At 39.4% G+C, this 20,665-nt stretch overlaps 2 protein-coding genes across 2 annotated transcripts; both read left to right on the forward strand.

The window, feature by feature from the left end:
* Nucleotides 1-5,800: 5,800 nt before the first annotated feature.
* zgc:162396 (putative methyltransferase DDB_G0268948) lies at nt 5,801-9,401 on the forward strand. Its single transcript, XM_006793678.3, is given in 6 exon segments — nt 5,801-6,293; nt 6,397-6,557; nt 6,919-7,135; nt 8,667-8,767; nt 9,001-9,138; nt 9,232-9,401. Coding segments are annotated over 6 exon segments (819 nt in total). The 5' UTR covers nt 5,801-6,182; the 3' UTR covers nt 9,323-9,401.
* Nucleotides 9,402-10,861: 1,460 nt separating this feature from the next.
* On the forward strand, nt 10,862-14,984 carry LOC102789605 (putative methyltransferase DDB_G0268948). The gene is made up of 6 exons (XM_006793677.3): nt 10,862-11,111; nt 11,204-11,364; nt 11,635-11,851; nt 12,654-12,757; nt 13,054-13,191; nt 13,434-14,984. The coding sequence occupies exons 1-6, from the start codon at nt 11,001-11,003 to the stop codon at nt 13,528-13,530; spliced, it is 828 nt and encodes a 275-aa protein (XP_006793740.2). The 5' UTR covers nt 10,862-11,000; the 3' UTR covers nt 13,531-14,984.
* Nucleotides 14,985-20,665: the final 5,681 nt, after the last annotated feature.

The raw sequence follows: 20,665 nt of genomic DNA on the forward strand, positions 1-20,665 counted from the left end.
AATTATGTAAAACATTAACAGGTTAAAAAAATAATTTTAAATTTTTTTTTAATTATTTTTTTAAATAATTACAAAATTTGTAATAAATCCGGACAAGTTAGAAAATAAACAACTTTTAGTCTCAGTTATATTTAAAATATAAATTCAGTGTTTTTAAGCCTCACCACAACTGAAAGTCCTTTGTGTTGTCAGTGTGTGTGGTCTGTGGAACAGCAGGTAACCACTGAGGATTAAGAGCGGTGCTGAGAGCCTCTTTAAATAGTCACACAAAACTGTATGATGGCAGCTGACAGTCATCGTTCCATGGAGAATCTAAAACAATGATAGTTTACATTATTGATGATTTCACTTGTGTACAAAAATACAAATAAGTACACAGTATTATCACGATTCACTCACCAGACACTTTCTCAGTTATACCATGTTCATATCCAGTTTGAGGCTTTTTTTTTTACTTCATAAATGCCTTAATTCTTTATTTTAGAGGGTCCATATTAATATGATAGCATCACAGAGTTACTGCAGGTTTGTCTGCTGCACGTCCATGATGCAGAACCTGCCATTACACTGCATCTGAACAGTGCTCTTATGGACTGCAATCTAGTCACTGTGGGAAAACCAACATGATACCGTCTTTGTGACATGGCACGTTAACCTGCTGGAAATACCCATCAGAACATGAGCACACTATGGTCATAAAGGGACGGACATGGTCAGCAACAATTTGCTTGGTAAGTTATGATGGTATCAACCAGGGTTTTAATAGTTTTGCAATTTTCATTAGTTTTTATTTTTATTTAGTTTTGACTTCAGATTTTCAATTTTATATCAGTTTTAATTAGTTTTTACCAATTGTTTGCTAGTTTAGTTTAGTTTTTATTTTTTTGAAAATCCTTAGTTTCAGTTTAGTTTTGATTAGTTTCAGTTATAGTTTTAGTTGTGTTTACAATAATTAAGTGTAACAAAATCCCAGTTTCATCATATCAGTCATTCTCTTCTGCTCATCCTTGGGTATGTTGCTATTCCAGCTACCATACTGCACCCTGGACAGGTCGCCTGTCTGTCGCAGGGCTAACATGCAGAGACAGACAACTCACATTCCCACCTATGGGTTCTCTAAATAAATAAATAAAGGCAGATGAACAACCATTGATACCAGGCAACTATAAAATGTATATCTTGGCCCCAATGAGACTATTAACTCTCGCAGCACCGGGTGTTCGTAATTTTGGTTCAAGTGAATTGATAAACTTTTTGAAGGTAATTGACTCACACAGTTGTGTAGATATCCCCGTCCTGTTGTCTCAGGATGCATCACGCTGCCTTGCCTGGGGTTAGCTTCTGTTTTCTGGGGATGAGGGTTGAGTGTGCTCCCTTACCCTCCTCAAGGTAAGCTAGGTTAGCCTTCTTGTGTGAGCTTTTCAAGTGCACTTTAAGGTTTGTGGGATTTTTTTCCCTTTAGAAATGTTCCTCATAATTTCTCTGTTTCCACTACAAGACACTTGCTTTATCCAAAACACAGTCATATTCAAAGTAATCCCAAATTGGACTCTGGCGCTTTCTTCCGACTTTTCCTGACATGATTCTGCGCGTGGACGGAGCAGCAACACAGACGTCACTCGACTAACATACTTGCCACCTGCTGGCATAATGAGACACAGCAAGAAAAAATATGGAAACTAAACTTCATTTTCACCCTTGACTATTGTATGACACGCACACATCAATGAAAACTAAACACATTTTTGCTATAAATTCAGTTAATTTTAGTTAGTTTTGTGAACACTCATTCCAGTTTTAGTTAGTTTTCCTTTTTTTGTTTTTATTTTTATTTCCGTTAACGAAAATGTTTTTTCACTTCTAGTTTTCGTTATTTCGTTAGTTTTCGTTAACGATAATAACCTTGGTATCAACCCTGGTCCAAGTTCCTACTGCATTCATTAAGGCTGTTTGTGCAAGGATGACACATGACAGGTCTAGAGGTTTGATTTGAGAGCCAACTTTATTCACACAGTGCAGCCTGCAGCTCTCAGCTGTAGGCCGCACAGACACGTTGCCACCACACACACCAACAACCCTGAATCCCCGTGTCTCTAACTCTCCGGCCAGATTGCGGATGCCATGCAGGTGTGTCCGCATGGCACTGCAGACCACGCCCCACCACACTGTTGTCTTTTTATGTGTTTTGATCTTGTTTAATTAAATATAAACAAGCTTCTAAAAATAATCAGTGGTGATTGCCGGCTCTCTGGGGTTGTTGTTGTTGTTGTTGTTGTTTTTAGCAATATTCGTTTGTGTCTTTAAGCTAAATTTTTAAGACCTAATGATGAAACTGCAGCCCATGGGCTCATGGATTGGAAGACATCAAATAGCTCAATGCTTCACTCTGAGGCAAAGATTTGAATTTGTACACGAAGCTTAGGATCAGGAATTGTTTATAGCAAGTAATCCAAACAACACAGCAACATATTAATGGCTAACCTCGTTCAGTCAGATGTTCTCTTGACTAAAGTTTGGTTCATTTTCAGCGTCTTTTTTTGCCATATGAATGTATTTGTCTTTGACCATCAGGGACCCTGAAATTGACTTTTATTCAGTGGAAAGGAGATAACACTCATCCTCCATCTTTGCTGTCCTAATGTATTTATATTATCCTTAACACAGCTTTGTAACTAGCCACCAGGTAGCACACCATTATATACCAGCAAGCCCAACTTTAATAACCCTTCAAACATTGCAGCTGTTTAGTTTTTCCATCTTCATTTATATATAAAGTGATTGCAGAACAGTACATGTTAGTCTCTTAGAAATCCATTAGTCAGAACATGGTACATCATCTTTAGATGAAGACCAGCGAGCTAACTTCCTGTTAACTTCTAATCAGTTAAGTCTCATAAATCCTCTTTTCATGGTTGTCTGCAGGTTCAACTTTGTTGTAACACCTGGGAGAGCAGCCAAACAGAATATTTTATTAAAGATGAAAGATTTTAGGCTGTTTTTAACTCACTGTTTGTTTAGGTTTGGGAACTGAAGAAGAGTTTGAACCTGGAAATGGCCAATGAGGTCGGAGGCCGCTGTATTTAAACACTGCCTCTGATTGGCTGACTAGAGATTTGTGTTAAAGAGACAGGTTTGTGAGCGCGGGTAGCTAACTGCTTGTGATAGAAGCTGTTAAGTCAAACATGACTTTCAATAGCACCAGTTAACTTTTGAAAGGCCCAAGGGGGGGGGGGAGAATAAGAGAGAAACATCCTGTGAAGATGACGTCACTTCCTGTTTTGCTGACGTGTGCTGTCACAACGTCACGACGTTTATTCCAATGTAGGAAGTGCCATGAGCAGCTGATCAGATCGGCAAAACGTGTTTGTGGATTGTAGACAAAGGAAGGAACAGCTCATGATCTCAGCAGGATAAACGTTTACAGACTATACTATATGCATACTGTGAAAGTAAATAATAGATGTTTTTCAATGGCCAACTCAGTCACCTGAACTCAACCTCACAGAACATTTTCAGGTATTAAAACAAAAGTAAAGGCCTGACAGAGTCTCTCAAGGCTGATGTTCAGTAATCTTTGTCTGGGATTTTATTCCACATTTTAAAAACACAACTTATAATTTTGTCTAATTACTTTTGATCCTCTGAAATGGTGGACAGCAGTAAACATATATTATGTTGTTTTGGGATAACTGGGCTGAAATAACTGATGATGCTTATTTGGAAAGGACTTATCGGGTTCAATATTCCAAATCACATTTGAGGTCTCAGGTCCTTACTTTTAACTCCCTATATGTGTATTTAGGTGGATAGAGTGATGCATAATGGAATACTAAAGATGGATTCACATGCATGAAGGATTTATAGGACAGACAAAATCTGTTTCATTTCAAACTTTTAAAACAACTTATCAAAAACACACACAGGCATGAATGATGCAAGGACACTGAAAAGAATTGCGTGAGTCCCTCGGCCCTTCTAGATGTCCATCACGGCCATGAACCCCCACGTGTATCTGCCTCAGGTGCCAAAACACAGAGCTTGGGTGATTAGTGTCAGTAAAGTGAACTTGGGTGAGCTGTAGTCAAATAACGTTTAATTCATCTCCTGGTTCAATGTTTGATTAGGCTGAAAGTAATGAGAACCCATGGGATGGCTTACTGCTCAAGTTGGAAATGGTCAACAGGTCATTACCTTCATTATCCCACAGGAGCAATTATACACACTTTGCAACGCCCGGGGGGCTGTGCTGGGTTACCAAATCAAAACAAAGATGTTTTTCAGTGTAAGTGGTCAAGAGAAGATCGCAAACTATGACAAACATAGAGTGAAACCAGCTGACTGACCTAATGAACATGTTTGTGAGACTCTATTATGGCAGCAGTCATAAACTTTATTCCATACGTTTATGCTACACTGTATATGCATAAAAGGGCCCATAGCAGTATTTACTCTTAGGGGAACAGTGTTACTACTACTTATACTGTATATGTTCATTTTGTTTTGTTTGTAGTGTAGTAAATGTCAGATAAAGGTAGCATGACAGATGGTAAATGGCCTGCATTTGTATAGCGCTTTACTCAGTCCCTAAGGACCCCGAAGCACTTTACACTACAACCAGTCATCTACCCATTCACACACTGGTGATGGCAGCTACATTGTAGCCACAGCTGCCCTGGGGCGCACTGACAGAGGCGAAGCTGCCGGCCACCGGTAGCTTCGCCTGACCACCACCAGTAGGCAGCCAAGAGGCAGCCTGGGATCCGACCTTCTGATTAGTGGCTGACCTGCTCTGCCACCTGAGCTACAGCTACCCACCGACAGATGTTTACTTTGACTATATGAACATTATGTAGGCGTTGGTAATCGGTATTAATTTTTAAATAACTGAATATGAATAACTTATATAATATCTTACTGTACAGTGCAATACTTTCTATGAAGATATAACACATTTTGGGGTAGAAACAAAATTCCCAAATAAGATTCTAAAGTGCTAAATGTTGTCAGCACAAACAAAGTTAGTAGAATTTTAAGCAAAGCAAAAGACATTTTCTGAAAGTTTGACCTTATGTGATCTTGAAGAAGAGGTCAGAGGTCCAAAGTGATATTTAGAATCCTCATATATCATTCCCTACATATCAATATGTTGTTAATGCAAATAATGACAGTAAGAAACATAGTCTTAAATACCTTTTATAATGCATTTTTATGACTTTGACTATCAGATGAATCTATTGACCTTAAAGCAGAGGTCAGAGGTCAAATGTGACATGATATTTTTATGAGGCCTTTTGGCAATTTTTAACCAATAAATCATTAACTGGAGCTTGAACACACTGATGAATTATTACTGGATTGTTAACATAACTTTACACTCCTACAAAGTTTCATTCAAAACTATCCTGTATGACAGACACTCAAAAACATAACTTGCTTGGTCGAGGTTATGACAAAGCATTTTATCACAGCAGTTGGCTATAATATAATCACAGCCAGGTATCCTTTGCTAAGATAAACTATATATCTTGAAGACATACTGTAAGGAATTTGGGGTATTAAGTGCCATCGTACAGTAAAATGGGTGACAGGAAAAATAATAGTAAAAATCATAAGTATGTTTTGCGTTCTCACTTGAAATCATGCAATACAGTGACTAAAATTGTAGTGTGTTCTCCACTTTTCTATTTTGTTAATGTTCCAGTATGAGACAGTACAGTCTGTAGAAATTGTCCCATGAAAGGGTTAAGTAAGAGGCCCTTCCCTGTTGTGCAGCTGAGTTTAGTTCCTGGCTTCAGAGACACCTTTCAACTCGTAAGAAGCATTTTTCTGCATCGGTTTTACTTTCTGCTTTTCTTCCCTCAGTGTTTTAAACGTATCTCTGCTCTCATGTTTGAGACTGCAGCTTCAGTTCAGTGATTTTTTTTTCCCTGTTAATGCTTTGATTAATGTGGAAAAACGCCAGTGCAGGAAAAAACAGGAGTCCAGTGTGTGTCCGGACAGAAAGCAGCTCTAACAGAGACTGTAGCGAGAAGATATGCAGAAGCTTTATTAACAGAAAAGCAATTAAAGTCAAACAAGAGGCTGAAGGGCAATACGGGTGAACTTTGCTCCACAAAGAAGGCTGCTTTACAACCCAGATTAAAAGGCCGCAGTTGTTAAGAGACGAGTGAAAAAGCAACTCCATGGCATACCGGCTCTTTGAAGGGAAGGATCATGCTTCCATCTACCAAAAGTATCGCTTGACACCTCCAGCAGGGCTCAAGGATATTATTATTCAGTACTTAGATAAAAAGGTATGCTATGCTTAAAATATAATGTGCAAATTATCTTCACATATTGAAGGCCTTTCCTAAGGAAAGACATTAACAAGTAGCAAACTCTTTTCTGCAACTCCAGAAGGGACAGCCACATGAGCTGGCGGTGGATCTGGGATGTGGAACGGGACAGAATTCACGTCTACTGGCACCGCACTTCAAGGAAGTAGTGGGTCTTGACATCAGTGAGTGTCAAGTGGAGGAGGCTAGAGCTGTGCCAGGGTACCCTAACATCACGTAGAGGTAGGAGAGCTTCCGGGCTGCAGCCTGTAGGAGTGTGTACAGTAAGGTAAGTACTTTGAGCAAGTGATTTGCAATATCATGCCATGGGCGGTATCTGCCTTCTTATCTGGCTCACAGCAAGAAAGTAAATAAAAGTTTTCTTAATGCCAAACTGTTCTTTCAAGACCATGTCCACATTTCTCTTATAACTGTCAAGTCCACAGCTTGAGGAACATTTCTATTGTAAATCACTTGTTGAGTACTTCCTGTTTCACTGCAATATATTTTCCCGAGTATTATCAAGCTGATCAGCTTTTAGCTGACTAGGTAGAAGGATCCCTTTACATGGGCAGGTTGTGTATTGTGTCTGTTGCATTTGCAGAAAGGGGACAGCAGAGGAGCTTCCATTTTCAGATGGATCTGTAGACCTGCTGACGGCAGCTTCAGCAGCACACTGGTTTGATCAGTCGAGGTTTCTGGCAGAGGCAGCTCGGGTCTTGAAACCCAGAGGCTGCATGGCTCTGCTGGGCTTCAGCGATTCTAACACCAAACCCACCTACCAGAACTGTGGAGACAGGCTCAAAAACATCTATGAAGAGGTAGGTGCAGACTGATAATCAGAGTAGTGTTAAAGTCCATTCCCATGTGCACCATTGGATTCCTTTCAGTGCTCCTGGATCTCTCCCTGAACGTGTCCTGTTCTACTCAAACATCCATGTGTGCATGTGCGTTATCACCTTGTCAATCAAACATCGACTTTGCCAAAGAGTCTGCAGCGTCTGAGACAGAATCAGCTCATGAATGTGACAAAGAACACTTTTTTTGCAATTCTTTTCACTTCATAAAAAGCGTCATTTGTAAATTTCCTTGAAGTTTAATTACTTCAGCTGCAGTTTTTCAGTATATTTTCATGTTCAGTGAGAGAAATCTGGTCTGTTTAGAGTCAGATTCAGTGCAGTGACTGAGGATCTGTGTCTAGTTTTGTTAAACGTCATCACTGACAATGTTCAAACATCTTCCGAGCACGTGTCTTTATGTGAGAGAAGAATAAAACTCGAGCAGTGATACTGTCCTGAAGTAATCTATCTGTAGTGAATCAAAGTGCAACAAACTCTCTGTGAAGTTAACTATCTCAGTTTCAACATCAGCAACGTGGTTCATTTCTAGCACTGACAAAACCTGTTCCGAAAACGCTGCTTTTGTTGCTTTCCAAGACGAGTTTCAGATCTCTGTTCCTGCTCTCCTTCCATGAAGTTCTTGTATTTCACTGTGTTTAGTCTCATTCGTGATGATTCAAACTGTAATCTTTCACCACAGAAATCTGCTTTCCACAAACGAACCACACAGCTTTACTTCTGACTTCAGTAAATACTTAGAAGTCTTGTCTTATTGAAAACTTCACATTCCACATCAGTCTTTCTTTTGTCACTGTGACATCTCTCGGGGCTAGAAACTTTCAGGAACAGTGACGGTGCATTCCTTTGTGCACATCTACATACATTTAAAAAAAAAAAAAAAAAGTAGTTGCTTAAAAATAAAAGCAGCAACGCTTTGTTGTGATTTCCCATAAAAATCACACACGTGTGACCCGTGTGCCACACGATTGCATCCACTCAGAGGCAAACGCAAACATATATAGATCTAAAAATTGAGATCTACAGATAGATAAGATGTATAATAACAATAAAAGTGAAGTGTACAGCAATTTAAAATTAAAGACAAAAATGATAAACACCAAGACAAACACAGCAGCCAGCACTGGACTGGCTTTTAAGGTGGAACTAAATATAGTTTGCCTAATGTAGGCTTGGGGAAAGAGCTAGCAATTCTGTCCCTTAACAAAATCGAACACTACAGCTAAGCCTTCTCTCTGTTATAAAATGCATAACTTTTTATTTTAAATTGTTTGTACTTTGGTAAATGTCTCTTGTTGAAGAATAATACTGGGCACTGACTGTTTTGAGAATTTCATATTTTTGTAAAGTCACTATTCGCAGCAGTTCCACCATTCACTGTTTTAATGTATCATTTGTTTGTCTTTTTAGAAATGTACTATTTTAACAGCTTTTGCAGACAGTCACATAACAAATGGTGCAGTACCACCTCACACCTCTATGAACTCACTTCCAGGTGAAGCAGGCGCTGCAGCCGTACATGAGCAACCGAGTAGCCTTAGCTGAGGGTAAGCTGGACCTGCTGTACTCTGCCATCCCGTTTCCAGACAAAGAGAGGTAAACACAAACACATCCCTGTCTTTATGCTACCTCTGTGATGGCTAAATAAAAACCACTTAAGAACAAAAACAGCATTAACTTGTTGCTTCAGAGGAAACTCACTGCCAATAATACAAACTTAGGCTGGAATGATTTCTTCAGCTGTGTGTAAAACTAATCTTGTGCCTTATAGGAGACATTATTGGTGCTTTTTCATCAGATTAATTGTATTATTTTTACTGATCCGACAGGATTGATTGTTTTCAAGCAAAGTCCTTGATCTCAGTGAGGCATCTGGTGGGTTTCATGCAAAGCTGGTCCATGTTCCAAGCCTATGCTTTGAAAGACCCCAAAGGTGCTGAAGAGCTGCTGTCCAACACTGAGAAGAGGTCACCTGCACACACAATTTCAGATATTTAACTGGCCCGTGCCTGTTATTGTGATCTGACTCACACTTTTTGGTGTCACTGATCTTCTTACAGGTTCCTTCAAGAGATGGGAGTCACGTCTCCTGACACTGAAGTGGAGCTTGAACTGGATTATTTCTGCATCCTGGCCTGCAAACCACATTAATCAACACTTCAACATTCAGTGAATATCACTGAGAGATACATAAACCTGTTGTTCTAAATAAACCATGTTTTTATCAGCAGATTCTGTGTTTTACTGATTTTCTTGAACTGGACACATGTTTCATTTTGAAGTGACTAACCTCTTTAAACCGGTGTCTGACATGCACAGTCACAGGTTACATAAGTGGAAAGAAAGAATTGAAGATTAACCAGCTGTGTCACGTCAGGGGGTGGAGGTGGGTGGGTGCTTAGATGAGTCTGTCAACGGTCTTGATATTGTGGGTGGCCTGTCTTCTTATTGTAACCATATCAGTGCCCCTTCCTTAATATTTCCAATAGTTAACCTGATGTTCCAGCTGAAAGAATAGCTGTCATTATCACTCGGAAATCAATTTAAGAGATTTTTTACATAATGAACTGTCAGAGTCAATAGATATGTCTTAGTGTAGGTATTATTTAGGTGTAGTGTAAAATCCATCCATCCCCTCGTTTCCACTTCTCATGGTGGGGTTGGAGCCTATCCCAGCTGTCCTAGGGTAAGAGGCAGGGTACACCCTGGACATGTCCACAGTCTGTCGCAGGGCCAACACACAGGGACAGACAACCATTCACACTCACATTCACTTGCACATTCACACCTAGTGGCAATTTGGACTATCCAATGAACCTGTCCCCACAAGCTGCATGTCTTTGGACGGTGGGAGGAAGCCGGAGTACCCGGAGAGAACCCACGCAAACACGGGGAGAACATGCAAACTCCACACAGAAAGACCCTGGCCTGATGGTGGAATTGAACTCAGGACCTTCTTGGTGTGACGTAACTTTGCTAAACACCGTGCCGCCATAGTAGCGCATGTAAAATGCACTCTTAAAACTTTACAACTTAAAGTGGCCTAATGGGGTCAAGATGAACTCACTGTGCCAAATGTGTTTTGCTAAGTAACTGTAAATCTCTCAAGAAAAGATATCGCTGAAGTTCATCATAATTACTTCCTTGGAGGTTTTTTCATGAATGTAATCCATCCTTCTAAAGGTACCTCACACGTGGGAAAAGAGGAAACCATTACCTTTCCTTGCAAAATAAAATGTGCTGTAGGTGACATTTAAACTTTTTGGTACAGGAAATACTGAAAGACTCCACTTTAACTGTAACACACAAACAAGACATGCTGACACACACACACAAACACACACACACACACACACACAGCCTCAGCCAGGAGTTTTTATTGGTTGTGACGGGAGCACATGACCCATAATCTAACCCTTTTCTCACACAGCGCTTTTGAGCTTGACCCAGATTTCAGTTTAATGTTAATATCATGGCTTAAATTTGACATTTAGAATATTAGAAATCAGTATTATGTAGGGAAAGAAGAAAACAACAACATTATTATAAGAACAAGCAAAAAATAGGAGTATATAAAAAAAAGACTGTCTCTTTAAAAGGCTCTAATTATGAAGCAAAGCAGGTTTTGGCAGGAGTGGGAGCTCCCACTCCACTGTGTGTCTTTCTTTGTGTTTGTGACTTACTGCTGATTCTCACAGTGGAGTGTAGAGTTTCACTTCTCTTATCTGGTCAAAAAGAAAAATACACAGACAAAACAACAACACCACATTAGGTAACTTATTACTTAAACTGATGCTGGTTCAGCTGTTTAAGAAGGCTTCAGCTCACCATGGCCTACCGCCTGTTTGAAGGCAAGAAGCATGCTTCTTCCTACTGGAGGTACAGGAGCTCTCCATCAGATCATCTATTTCAACACGTGCTCGACTTCCTGGAAAAACATGTAAGTGTGACAAATCCTTCGAGAATCCTTTCCACTGTAAACTGCCATCAAACATTTACAGCGCGTTAACAACATGTTGAATATTTTGTCAGAAAGGTCGGCCCTTTGAGCTGGCAGTGGACGTGGGCTGCGGCTCAGGACAGGGCACTCTGCTGCTGGCCAGACATTTCGCCTGTGTGGTGGGCACTGACGTGAGTCCCGCCCAGCTGGAAGTGGCTTTGCAGCATGCTAAAGAGCCAAACATCACGTACAAGTAAGAAAAGACCAAACAAGTCAGAATTTATCAAAACTCATGCCTGTAAAAAAATAAAATACCCCAGTTAATGCCACATCATTTGTTCAGTTCTAGTAGGAGAATGTTCCATAACGCGAGCCTCACAGCATGACCAGCCTTCACAGGACAGGGGTTACATTGTTCTGCCACGAGCTACGTGTTTTCAGAAGTCCTGCATAAACACTCTGAAAAATGATCCTGCAGTCGGTCAAAAGTTTCACTTGGCCTTTGCTCCTCTTTCATCTTCAGACAGTGTGGTGCCGAGGAGCTGCCACTCGCTGACAGCTCAGTGGACCTGGTGACGGCCATGTCTGCCTTCCACTGGTTTGACAGGCCACGCTTTCTCAAAGAGGTCCACAGGGTCCTGAAGCCCCGCGGCTGCTTAGCCTTGCTCAACTACACCATTGACATGGAGCTCAGCTACAGCGACTGCTGCTCGCACTCACTAAACCAAGTCTGCAAAGAGGTGCTCGCATAATATCCACCTAGAATAGACTGCTGTGTTTTCATTACCACTGTTTATAGTCTAGTGGTTTTTAAAGTAATGCAGCAAAACCATTTCTGGAAAAACTCTTGAGCGCTCACTTATACACCACAAAGTCAACATGATTACTAAAATAACTCTTTTCTTTAAGACTAAACATTATTCAAGCCTCATATTCATGTCCAGGAAGGTGGTTTCAGTTAAAATAGTTACATTTAAACGAAATAATTCTTACAGAAAAGATTTATGTAAAAAGGATTAGATGTTCCTGTGTTTAAAGTCTGTTTTAGAGGGTAAAAAAAGTCCACCTTAACTAATAAATATATAAGGAGGGTTTGTGTGCCACTCAGATGTTATTTTATAGGAATGTGAGCAGTGAATAACAGCGCTTTCAAAAAACAGCCAAAAGATAATAAATAATAATAAAGGAAGCATCTCCTCTCTGCTGAGTTTTATGCACCAGCTTCATTGCCACATCATCCAGAGAAACAGCACTTGGTGCAGTGCAAACATAAGGACACAGACCTCATCAGAGTTTGGATTACTTTGTTGTTAAGAAACTAAGATGATGTGCGTTGCCATCTAGAGGGCGTTTCTGGTAAAACAGCCTGAGCTGAGGGGTGCAGTTGAGTGAGGTGCACTAACTTTGAGTGGACTGTAACACACAGCTCATAGTTATCATAACTTGAATATTACTGAGTTATGTCTGGTTGATGCTCTTTGTCATATTATTAACAAATTCATAATAAATACTTCTCATGGCCTTTTCTGTTGGATTTGCCAGTTTTATGCAGCGTTGCAGCCATACCGCAGCCCCCACCTTGGAGTGAGCTCTATTAACTTGTACCGGGAGGCCTTAGAAACTATTCCCTACCCTCACAAGGAATGGTAAATAATCCTAACTCTAATTGTTTCTTAATATGGAATTTTCGCAGCAGACCAGCAGTACTAATGTAACAGACATTTTAATTCTTTCCAGCATATACATGTTGTGTACTTTGTAATTTGTAACATTTAAAAAATAAATAAAAAAACATAAAAATATCACTTTAGCTATTTTATGTTCAGCATCCACTTTAAAAAAAATCCCCTTGGCATGTCTGATGGGTATTTTATTTCTCTCTCTCTCTCTCTCTCTCTCTCCACTGACTGCGTTCATGCCGCGAGTGTATTTTGTGTTACAGGCAGGAGTGTTTGTGGGACAGAAAGACCATGCCTCTGTCCAGCTACATGGGGCTGGTGGAGTCTTTCTCCAGCTATCAGGCTCTGCTGAGAGACGACCCGCAGGAGGCCTCCAGGCTCTCCCAGGACATCTGTCAGAGGTGAACCTTCACGGTGTATATGTGTCATAATGATAATAATGTGTTTTGACAGTTTAATGTTCCTCATTGTTAAAATCTATTACATACAGTAACATGACGAACATGTCAGCAGGTTTTGTGGGTGATAATAATGTCAGTGGAAAAACCCCAATTATAGGTGTGAGACTGGCATTCGTTGTTGTCTAAACGAGTCCCTCTAGCTGAATTATCATGCGCTCTGCTTCCTGTGTTTCTCTGCATAGGCTGATGTCTGTAATGAAGGTGACCTCTGCAGAGACAGAGGTGGTGGTGGCTGTCAAGTATTACTACCTTTTGGCCTGCAAACCACAGGAAGCCTGACACATGTCTCCTCCATTATTATTATTATTATTTTTTTAAACAACAAAAATGAACCTAATTAAGGATCCAGTAGAAAACATGTCCTGTTTTTGTTTTCTCTTCAGTTTCTCTGTGCACAAATGTATCTCTTTGATACTCAAAATTTAGGACAAGCTCAGAAACAAATAGTGTTATACAATGCTTTAATTACATAATTTATTTCCTGTATTTTCATTCAAATTAGTCACGTGTGTACATTTACCGTACAAACATAAGAGTGACATTCACCATCACACTTAATAATCCAGCTTTTATAAAACCAGCCTTTTCATAGAGAAGTTGCACAGAAAGGTTGTGCAGATATTGATTATCTGCTGAATACGCACTTTTCCCTATAAGCATAGAATTATATACTCAGTGTTTGCATCAGATTGCTTTAGTAAATTCTCAGAAACGTGTGAAGCCTTCATGATGTTTCATAAGTTGCCACTAGAGGGAGGCATTGATCAATGTTCTACTGATGACTGAGACCATTCCGATCAGGTTTTTGTAAGTCTGGCAAAGCATCACCATTAAAACCCGACTGCTGTGTCCTTGGTTTCTTCATCATCATCATCATCATCAGTGTCTGCTTGGCTTCATTGCCCAGGAGGAGATGTAAATGAAGCCCCTGTTATCTTAATGTCAGTGTGCTTAGGCCATTTTCAACCTTCAGTCTTTGAAAGTTCATCGCAGCTTCTCTTAAATTTGTTTGCTCAGAATCTCAGTGAGAAAATAGAATTTCCTTACCTATCAGAAGGGGTTGGAGTTGCTATTGCTTCTTAACAGTTCTCTATGACCTTGTATCACTCTTGTCTACAGGGCTTTAGAAAACCTTTGAACTTCTCAGGGCCCTCATCCCATTACAGACCACAGTGGATTTATGGGCTTGATCTCCAGACTAATCCTTTTTTATTCTTGTCTTTACTGAGCTAAGAGTAACTTTGTCATGTTTGTTATGCTTAAAATAGCCTCAATTATGTTCTCATAAACCCTAACTCTCTGAAGGCCTTTATTATAAACACATTATAGTACTGGCAGTGCAGGAGTGTTAAACCTTAGTGCTGCTGGCATGATTTGAGATCATGGTTTGACTCAGGAGGGCCAAGTAAGCATGTTTGCCTAATCCTAATTTTTCTTTAACCTGACAGGACATCCTCAAAATATGTAGTTACCTACATTTTGTTTCACTCTTTATCATTTTATTCTTACAGTATCTTCTTGTCTTCCTCCTCTGACCAGGCAGAAGTATCTATCAGAATCTGTTAAATAGTGAAAACATGACATTCTCACTTCCCGGTGCTTTATAATTTTCTTCTTCCAATTTCTGGATTTTTAAATGATTTTTTTTACCTTTAACTTTTTAGTTTCCTTTGAGCATTATTGCAGTTTTTTACTGTGTGGTGTAATTAATGTAGTGAAGGCGACAGCTGATTTAAACTATGATAGAATAATAGTTGTAAATAATATTACTTTCATGTATTAAATACAACAATTTACTGTTGCACATCTGCGTCCTCCTTTCTGTCTGATGTTTCAAGTGCATGGGCTCCATTCAGATCTCATTATAAGCCCCCTGCTACCATCTAAAGAATATGGGAGGAAATCAATAGCTGTCTGTCCTTTGAAATCACATCTGTTCTGTCAGGCTGCTGACAAAGCTTAGCAGAAAGTCAGCTTGAAGTGATTTATTTTTATTGATCTGCTTTTGAATTACGTCTTTGCACAATGGGGTACTCTGTGCATGCATCTCTGCAGACTCCACATCTTTGGACACAGTCTGTGTCTATGTAACAGTTTCGGATTTTAATGGGAAATGATTAAAAATAATGTGAAAGCTGAGAATAATTTGAAGACCACCTGGAAGTCAAGAACACAAACAAACCAAGATCAGAATCTTCAACTCTGATGTTAAATCAGTTTTGCTCTGTGGTGCAGAACATTGGAGGATGAGAAAGGCTGCATCAATAGCACACAGACCTTCATCAGCAGCTGTCTAACGAACATTTTGAAGACTTACTGGTCTAACTTGATCTGCAATGACCTGTAGGAAAAAGCAAAACAAAGACCTGCAGAAGAAGAGGAGGATGAGATGGGTAGGGCACAAGGGAACACCACCACAGACGAGCCTGAAGGAAAGGAAAAAAAGAGGCAGCCCAGAGTTTGAATAAGCAAATATTTGAATATACAAATATGAGCTAGAGCTCATTTGCATCCTCCTCCATCCCTATGCAATGATCAAACAGAAGCAAAGGGCTCAGGGAGAGTTTAGTTTTGTCAGCGCACGTGTGCGGTGATTTGTGACTGAAGAAAACTCTGTGCTTTACGTCAGCGACGCCAGGCTCTGATAGTAACTCTCATTGAATTCTGCAGAATGCGCTGGAGCAACTTCAAACCAACTGAGATGTTCCATCAAACAGTGAGCATGTCTGATGTGTCTGCTAAACACGCGTTTCCATCTGTGCAGACTTGAATGTTATGCATTAAAAACCAAAGCAAGGATATTAATAACAGACAAATAATTTTGTAGAACATACATCGTAAAATGAACACAAGGAAGCACAAACAGTCCTCTCGTGACTCAGTAAGCCTGTCTTTTCTGGTACTTGCAAACACTGCACATTACACATCAGCTTCCCGCATGCCCGAGGACAGCATGACCAAATACTGCCATCAGGGTCTACTTTTTGACACAATTCTTCTTTCAGCACTTTGCCCTGTCACGTCGCATATTCCTAAAGCTCAACTACGACAATAACACCACATCTAATGGTACATGAGTAAAGGTGGATTGCTTGTAATGGGTTTGACACAAAAGTTATGCCTTTTTCTGACATGACAAATTTGAGCCTGATACACGTTCTCTGGCAGCACTAAGCTACATGTCTTACTCTGCTCAGGAATCACTACTGCAGGGAATTTCAGCTCATAACATTCTTCTACATTTCACACATAAATTAGTCTGAAAGAAAAGTCAACAAGGCAGCAAGGTTGATGGCTGTCTGTATTTACCATCAGGTATAAGCATGACTGATCTGCAGCTATACGCAACAAACTCTGATCTTCTGTGTGTTCAGACACTTTTCTATCAGAACCAGCACAAACTTTTTGTTTTTTTGTTTTTTTACACTTTGAGCTACAGAAGCTCATCTGTCGGATCAGACCTTAAATCCTCATGTGCATCCATGAACCTTGGTGGTCCATGACCCGTCACTGGATTACCACTGTTCCTTCCGTGGACCACTTTTGATCGATCCCTATAAACCAGGAGCACCCCGCAAGAGCTGTGGTTGTGACCCAGTCATCTAACATCACAGTTTGGCCTTTTCGTCAAACTCAAAACTCACCGTTTTTCCTGTTTCTAACATCAACTTTGAGGACAAAATGTTCACCTGCACCCTGATATAGTCCACCCACTAACAGGTACCATGATGAAGAGATAATCAGTGTCATTCAGTTCACCTGTCAGCGGCCAGAGCATTACACCTAATCGGAGTAAGTGTTAGTGCAGAGATGGACTGGCATCCTGTCTGCACTGTGCTCTGTTTCTCGCTCTGAGAAAACCCCTGTTCCCTGAATCAGACAAGGATGGATTGCACACAATAGCAACAGATTTTTGATAGAACCTAGCTGATAATAGCAAGTTGGCAACAGACATAATAACGATATAAAAATGATATCACAAGCATTACTCATGTTCTTGTGGATACATTTTCCTTTAAACTGAGTGGACACTGTGCCAACATCTGGGTCATTTGGTCCAGTTGGGAGAGCAAAGCCCCAAGTGTAACTTTTTGTTTCTGCATGATTAAGACTGGAGCCTCTGGGGCTGATGTCACTGCTGCTGCAGTCGCAGTGTGATCTGAATTGACAGCCAGACATGACTTTATTGTGCATTCAGAGTAACCAGGGGTACTTCTGGGGACATTTAAGAAAAATCTTTCTTAAAACTATTTTTTCTTTTTATTCTGTACTTTGGTTTCTGAAAACATATGAGCAAATCTTTGGTTCACCCATAAACTACAGATGTTTATTGTGCCAGTTAGAAAATGAATTAGAAATAACAAAGACGGTTCTTTTTAGCCGTTGTCCTTGGATACAAGCACATAACATACAGTGGTTTAATAAAGTACCAATAACAGTTTAACTGTATTTACATTATTTAGGTGACCTGCAAATTGTCACCAAAGAAATAATTAAAATATACAGTCATTTTAAGTGTTGCATAACTAATTTTGCAGAAAACAAGCAATATTTCCCCATCCTGCATTATAAGTACGCTGGGGAGCCATATTATTGAGTGACTTACCTTTTTACATTGTTATTTATTAAAATAGTTTTTAATCTTCCTTATATTGATGTGCATGATGGATATTCTATGTTTATTTGTTCTTTTTTGCTTATTCTGTACTTAGAAGCTACTGAAATTGGCCGATAATATAATAATTTCTTTGTGTTCTGTAAAAACTTGACTTGTTACTTATTGTAGGGTACTATCTGTACGTACTTGTAGGTAAATATAATCACATTGTAATTTCAAATAAAATACACTGAAATTCCATTCAGCTGATTTTGTACTGTATGAACTTGCTTGTAAATTTTAGGAATAAATAAATAAATATAGCAGATTGTTTTTGTTTACTTTCAAGGCAGCTGTGTAATGAAGCTAGCTCGGAAGTGAATAATTACATGGAAATGCGATGACTGGTATCCTGTGGTTTAAAGTTGGAACTCATTAGTTTTGCTGTAACTTGATAATAAAGTCACCAAAAGCGGTAAGCAGTCTCCACAGCTCGACTTAAAACGTCAAATTACTGTGACATTAAATCAAGTCAGTACCTCAAAATAGCACATGCACTGTGAGGAGCGCACACGGCTTCAGTCGGTTGGAGTTATAAAATAATAACTTGTGTAATATTTTCCAAGCAGCGTGACTGAATCTGAGTCACGGAAGGGAAATGAAGATTAAAGATCTGCCTTCAAGGACAATCCAGAGCCACCGGCTTGTAGACAACATAGCAGCAGAAGATAAATCCTAATATGTTTCTATGGGACTGTTTTTTTCACTTGGGCTGAATACTTTCCAAGGCACCGGTGGGCTTCAGACATCAAAGCTGACAGAAGCTAATTAAACATTTCAATTTCAAGATGTTTCTGAAAAGATAAACAGAACTCAGAAATTCCTTAAGGGGCACTTCTGTCAGTTAATTGCCTCCTTTGGGTATAAAAGTAACAAACTTTGTTTTAAATCCCCCTCTTTAGTCTGTTTTGATCTCTGAGGCCCTGACGTGACAGTATACATAATTTTAGTAAATGTCTTGATTTTCAGTACTGGATTGGGGTCATTTAAGGACAGAAAGTCTAATTTGTCTATTTCTTTAGTCTGTGTTCTTGATCTCTCGCTCTCTCTTTAGGCTAAAACTCTCAATGATTTATGAGAGTATTTATTTGCTCAGGGTTCGAGTGTAATTTTTGCACTATTCATTATAAATATTTATTTATTTACTTTGGTTCTCGATCTCTACAATGAAGCACCAACACTCCCACAAATAAATACAGGTGTACGCTTTGTTGTCACTGGACATCCTCCGAATAACAAACGCATTGCGTGAAGTGAGGAAGTGAACGTAACACGGTCACGGGGTAAATCCTTTGGCCAGAAAGCCTGATGGCCAACACCTGTCTAAACACATGTCGATGAAAAACAGAATGCGCACCCGCTGCAAGATTAATACGCCCCTCCTGTTTTAAGACCCTTATCTAATCAGACGGGTCAGTCAAGAGCATGTGCTTGTTTACAGTGAAAGCACCACCCTTGTTCCTTGTTCAACTGGCCGAGTGAATGAACAGTTTTGTCCAAATACTTTAGGGCGAACTGGGTTTGCTCCAAGAAAAATGCGCTGTTCTGTCAAACAACAAATACTCCGCTTTATATTTCTGAGTGTGTTTGTGTGTCTTTGTGCAGACATGGCAAACAGGAGGTTTTCATTTCATACATAGATGCTTCTTCATCCTAACGTTTGAATTTATGAGCCTTTGCCCTGCACGGCAATGCAAGAGAACACCTTCACAGATAGATAGATAGATAGATAGATAGATAGATAGATAGATAGATAGATAGATAGATAGAATTTTAATTCAAACATGAAGATATAACTTAAATAACAAGAGAAAAAAGAAAAACAAAACTTAAAAACCATCACGTTTCATGTATATATCTATGTCTACTGAATGAGCATGCTCAGAGTAGGATGAAGTCTACACTTTTCCTGTTCCTACCCCGTATTTCAACTTTTATTACTTACAAATCCATATTCAGAATTCAACATTATATGATCCATACATGTTTAACTATATACAAGTCTGCACTCATATACAACACATAAACACACACACATAAAACAATTTTAGCACTTAAACCAAAACAATAACAAACTACATTTTTACATAAACTAAGCACGCTGTGGTTAACACCTGCTTAATCTCTGAGCTTATTTTATATCTGTTACAAACCTTAATGAGCGCTTTAAGCTTGGGTTACTCTGGCTTTGATCTATAAAAAGGAGGACAAGGCTTCATTAGAGCACAGTGAGACAACTCAGTCACTGAGAGGAATATTTCCTATATTCATGCAATTTATTATTTTTAAACAATCGTGTGAATTTGTGTATTGATGTACTTTTCTTGATTTCATCTGTACAGGTGTTCTACACACTAACTCATGTGACTGTAATGCTGTGATGTTTTACATTTGTCCCTACTATTGGCTTGCTGAACATAAGGATTCCTCTCAGGTCATGAGTATTTTGTCTTATTTGGAACAAGTTCTGGATGTTGTGGGGCAAAGATTTATTTGCTGCTTTGTACATTGTTTGCACAGTTCTTAAACATTAAAGTTCATTACATTAAAATTAGAAAAAGACCAAATAATATTTGAAAGGGTTACGAGGAGAAAGCCTCACCTTTCAGTTGCTTCTGAACAAACCCAAACTTCTGGAAGAATTTGCTTTAGACAGATGAGACCAAAATGGAGATGTTTGCCTATAAAATAGCACCACATGTGGAAAAACAAACACAACTCATCAGCACAAACACCTCATACCAAGTGTCAAGCCCA

The sequence above is a fragment of the Neolamprologus brichardi genome, chromosome 16, assembly GCF_056152115.1.
Source record: "Neolamprologus brichardi isolate AB-2024 chromosome 16, ASM5615211v1, whole genome shotgun sequence".
NCBI classification, from domain to species: Eukaryota; Metazoa; Chordata; class Actinopteri; order Cichliformes; family Cichlidae; genus Neolamprologus; species Neolamprologus brichardi.

Excerpts from the sequence above, each read along its gene's own strand:
- LOC102789605 (XM_006793677.3), top strand. The coding sequence starts at position 11,001 with ATGGCCTACCGCCTGTTTGAAGGCAAGAAGCATGCTTCTTCCTACTGG. Across the intron at positions 11,112-11,203 it reads TCGACTTCCTGGAAAAACAT|AAAGGTCGGCCCTTTGAGCT; the intron begins GTAAGTGTGACA and ends ATATTTTGTCAG. Across the intron at positions 13,192-13,433 it reads TCCCAGGACATCTGTCAGAG|GCTGATGTCTGTAATGAAGG; the intron begins GTGAACCTTCAC and ends TTCTCTGCATAG.